This window comes from Halyomorpha halys, unplaced genomic scaffold, assembly GCF_000696795.3.
Source record: "Halyomorpha halys isolate HHAL.00 unplaced genomic scaffold, Hhal_1.1 Scaffold177.1, whole genome shotgun sequence".
In the NCBI taxonomy this organism is placed as follows: domain Eukaryota; kingdom Metazoa; phylum Arthropoda; class Insecta; order Hemiptera; family Pentatomidae; genus Halyomorpha; species Halyomorpha halys.
This window is the reverse complement of record NW_027114700.1, coordinates 519,706-524,409: the sequence shown is the minus strand read 5'-3', so window position 1 is coordinate 524,409 and position 4,704 is coordinate 519,706. Positions and strand designations below refer to the sequence as shown.

At 34.6% G+C, this 4,704-nt stretch overlaps 1 protein-coding gene across 3 annotated transcripts in view; it reads right to left on the bottom strand.

Annotated features, from left to right (window-relative positions):
• Positions 1-432: 432 nt before the first annotated feature.
• Positions 433-4,704, bottom strand: part of LOC106679090 (glutamic acid-rich protein) — a 26,419-nt gene continuing 22,147 nt past the window's right edge. For all 3 annotated transcript variants that reach the window (XM_067051837.1, XM_067051836.1, XM_067051838.1), the window contains exon 6: positions 433-3,165. In XM_067051837.1, the coding sequence (XP_066907938.1) occupies positions 516-3,165 (2,650 nt within the window). In that variant the 3' untranslated portion in view covers positions 433-515. The remainder of the gene's footprint in view (positions 3,166-4,704) is intronic.

Here is a 4,704-nt window from a genome sequence, read left to right as displayed (position 1 = left end):
TCTCGCCTTTGATTATTTTATACGAAAAGAATGGTCAGATTCTCCAATTAGGTCCTTATAATACATCTTCTTAAGCATCCTTATATATAAAACTCGTGTAGGATAGCTTCCTCTTAACTGTGGTGGTAACTAGACCCCATTGAGGATCATGACCGTTAACATATTGACAGTTTTTTACGATTTTTCTTAAATTTATTGTGGGAAGAGCACCATAGCACAGTACAGTCGCCATTAATTAGAGTATGAAACAATCAGAGAGGAACAACAATTAATGAATCTGGGTTGGTTTTTAAGTAGGTAAAAGCATACTCGTACTAGACTTCTTTAGCTCTCCATTATTAGTAATAATATTAGGTTATAGCAATAGCTCAATTGATCGCAAAATACATTTACAGGGTTGAAATACATAAATAAAATCACGTTATAAAAACATAAAATGTTAATAAATATTTTATTAGCTTTAACAGTACTGGATACAATAAAAAATACATGAACCTAGTGGTTAAGGCTAGTGGTTATCGGCTTTGGTTATACTTTTTCTTCCATGCATCAGCCGACTCTTTAAAATATCTTTTATTTCTTCGTAATTCATGGGCTCGAGATTCAGTGGTCCTTTTGAACTTTTCCCATTCAGAATTTCCTGCCTTACCACTTTTAGCTTTAGTTTCTGCTTCATTGCAAGTCCTGTCGATCCAAGAAGCCCATTTTTCTGCGAGTTCGACAACATTCGCTGCCCATTTAGCCCACTCCTTCATCTCTTTTGTACTTTTTAATGGTCCAAGGCTGGATGGCGTGTTACAAATTGATTCAGAAATTACAGCAACCCTTTCCAATCTCCCTGAGTTGGCCACGGCACACGCCATTCTATCATCAATTTTCTTCACGTTGAAATAACACTCGCCTTTAGGTCTTGTTATGTAGTATGTAACCTTAGCCTCCGTTGGCTTTTCAGATAGTTCTTTTTTCCCTTTCTCTAAGGAGTCTACGACCAAACCTGTAAGTTTACCGCTGATTTCTGCAACAACATGTTCATCTTCAGGAGCTAAATCTTTCCCTATTTCCTTTTTTATTTGTCCTTCGATAACAGTAGATATATGTTTGTCTGTTGGTGATGTGTCAGATGGCGTACTATCTGGAAGCAGTTTTTCTATGGCATCCATAGGGTCATGAGTTATATCACCAGCTCCTTCCGCGTGTTCCTCTTCTTTCGCCTTCTCTATCTCCTGAATTTCTTTACTATCCTTATCTTTCTCACCTTCTTTTTTCTTAGCTTCTTCTTCAGTTTTTTTACCTTCTTCTTCTTCTTTCTTCTTATCCTCTCCTTTAGGTTTTTTCACTTCTTCACCTTCTTTCTTCTTATCCTCTCCTTCAGGTTTTTTCACTTCCTCACCTCCCTTATTCTTATCCTCTCCTTCAGTTTTTTTCACTTCCTCACCTTCTTTCTTCTTATCCTCTTCATCATGTTTTTTTACTTCAACTTCTTCCTTCTTATCCCCATCTTTAGGTTTTTTTACTTCCTCACCTTCTTTCTTTTTATCTTCTCCTTCAGTTTTTTTGGCTTCCTCCTCTTCTTTCTTCTTAGCATCTCCTTCAGGTTTTTTTACTTCCTCGCTCTTTTTCTTCGTATCCTCTCCTTCAGGTTTTTTTACTTCCTCGCTCTTTTTCTTCGTATCCTCTCCTTCAGGCTTTTTAGCTTCCTCACCTTCTTTCTTCTTATCCTCTTCTTTAGGTTTCTCAACTTCCTCACCTTCTTTCTTCTTATCCTCATCTTTAGGTTTTTTTGCTTCCTCACCTTCTTTCTTCTTATCCTCTTCTTTAGGTTTCTCAACTTCCTCACCTTCTTTCTTCTTATCCTCATCTTTAGGTTTTTTTGCTTCATCACCTTCTTTCTTCTTATCATCTCCTTCAGGTTTTTTAACTTTCCCTCCTTCTTTTTTCTTACCCTCTTCATCATGTTTTTTTACTTCCTCACCTTCTTTCTTCTTACCCTCTTCATCGTGTTTTTTAACTTCCTCACCTTCTTTCTTCTTCTTATCGTCCTCTTTTTTCGAATCTTCTTCTTTTTTTCCCTCCTCTTTTTTCTTTTCAGGTTCTTTTTTCTTATCCTGCTCTTTTTTCTTTTCAGGTTCTTTTTTCTTATCCTCCTCTTTTTTCTTATCCACTTCTTTCATCTTATTGGTTTCTTTTTTCTTATCTGATTCTTTCTTCTTATTATCGTTCTGTTTTTTCTTATCTTCCTCTTTTTTTTTTTCATTCTCTTTTTTCTTTTCAACTTCTTTTTTTCTATCCTCTTCTTTTTTCTTATCTGCTTCTTTATTCTTTTCAACTTCTTTTTGCTTATCACCTCCTTTTTTCTTATCGGCTTCTTTTTTCTTATCTGCTTCTTTTTTCTTATCTGATTCTTTCTTTTTCTTATCCTCATGTTTTTTCCTATCTTCGTCTTTCTTGTTCTCCTCAACTTTTTCCTTTTCAGCTTCTTTTTTCTTATCCACCTCTTTTTCCTTCTTATCTGATTCTTTCTTTTTCTTATCGTCTTCCTTTTTCTTCTTATTTGATTCTTTCTTCTTTTTATCGTCCTCCTTTTTCTTCTTATCACCTTCTTTCTTTTTATCATCGGCTTGCTTTTTCTTATCGTCTTCTTTTTTCCTTCTTTTTTCCTCCTCTTCTTTCTTTTTTTTATCACTTTCTTTATTATTTTTATCAACGGGTTTCTTTTTTGATGGTTTTCTCGGTTTCTCATTTTTCCTAATTGGTTCTTTTGTTTCTCTTTGACTTTCATCCTTTTTTTGTTGTTCTTTTTCCAAATCCTTCTGAGCTTTTTCTAAATAATCCTCACAAAGTTCTTTATCTATTTTAGCCATTGTATCTGCTAACCAAACAGCAAACCTGTCAGCAATATATACTTGGATTCGCTGCACTCTATTTCGTGGGTTATTCAGGCTACAACATTCCCCGGTTAAATCACAAAAATGGTTCAGTAATGTAGCAGCGATGTAGCGAGTTCTCTTAGTACGCCTCGCGGACATTACCATTGCTAAATAATCTATAAGTTTCACGCTCATTAATCGCTTATATTCTTTCAACCAACTTTCCTTCACGTCTACATTTACAGAGCCACCTTTTCTTTTTGGGACCCTGAGCTTATCTATTACCCTGTCAGCCTCACTGAAAAAAAAAAATATAAAAATAGATTATTATTCTTAATATACAAGGGTAAAGGATATCTCCAAAATAGATCTGCATGACGACCTATTGCAGACGTATTCCCGGCGTATTCCTTGGAATAATTTTAGGAAGAAAGTTCATTGTTATGCCTTGATAGGGCTATATGAGAAGTAAAGTGATTGCTAGCTCTTAATGGACCAACAATTTATTATTATCTGCATAAAGTTTACTGAATTGTTACTTTAATTATGCAAATAAAACTCACAGAACAATCATCAAATAACACCGTGATCAGGTTTATATTCCAGATTTTTTTTTTGTTTATGTTTTCGTATTCATCAATCTAGATTCACATTACAGATTTTGTAATATTTTTTTTAAAATATTTATTTTATAAAGTACATAAAACTGTTTCAATCCTTTCTTTTTCACGACCAAAGGAATCAAATTCATTTAGAAAATAAAAAGATAAGTTTGTACTTAGGATAGAAATTTTTCACTCAAGTTTTAGATATCAAGGAATAAATTTGATTTCTTTATTTGTTTGTCGGTCTGTAGTCAAATTTGTTTTCCGGCGTAATCGTGTAAACCGTTAATTCAATTTTGGCAAAATTTCCAGGAATTATGCAGGTTAGTACCTAGTTTGTTCTTTATCGATTTTATTCCATCCCCTACTTTCCCTAACTCTTATGTGACCGAATTTTCCTCGGCACAGTTATATTTCAAAAACGGCTCGTCATTTGGCAGATCCTATTGCCATAGAATCAAAGATTTGATAGGGCCCATTTAAGCCTTATTTCTTTCTTATGGGGTCAGAATTGATGATATTAAAAGAATTAAAATGTTTGATGAGAACAATTGAAGTAAAAAAATTCTACATCACCTGATTCATAAAATCTGTATATAATACGTGTGAATAGTAAGAGCATGTGTAAGAAGAATTGATTTCTGAAACAAATATACTGGAGATGAGTATAATTCATTAACGAACAAAGGGATTTTTACTTCATATTCCATTTTGTTAAGCATGTCATAATAAAGGTTTAGCACCAATCTCTACAGAGAGCGTCCTCTATACATCAGTCCAGTGATGCCCGTCGAAAACCAAATCTACTAAACCATTGTTAACGCAATCCTCCCATCTACCACGGACGTTTAGCCGCTGTTACCCACCAGCTAATCAAAAGTGATTGTGCGGCTGGCCTTTAGTTGAAGGCGTAATTCATACGTATACCGAATCGTCAGCATAACCTTTACTATCTACAATTAATTATGAGAGATAGTTGACCGTGGATGATAAATGAGGAGAAGATGGTTGGGGGTGCGGTCAATGAAACACAAATAAGTTAACTACCCGACGTACAGAAATCTTATTTCCTATAATTCTGTTGCCCCGCGTTTTTATGGACTTCCTAAAATTCATAAGCCTGATACCCCACTCCGTCCGATCACTTCCAATATCAATTCTCCCTCTGTTAAACTCAGCAAATTCTTACTTCACTCTTTACAAACCTTCAGTCACCATAATTCATATGATAT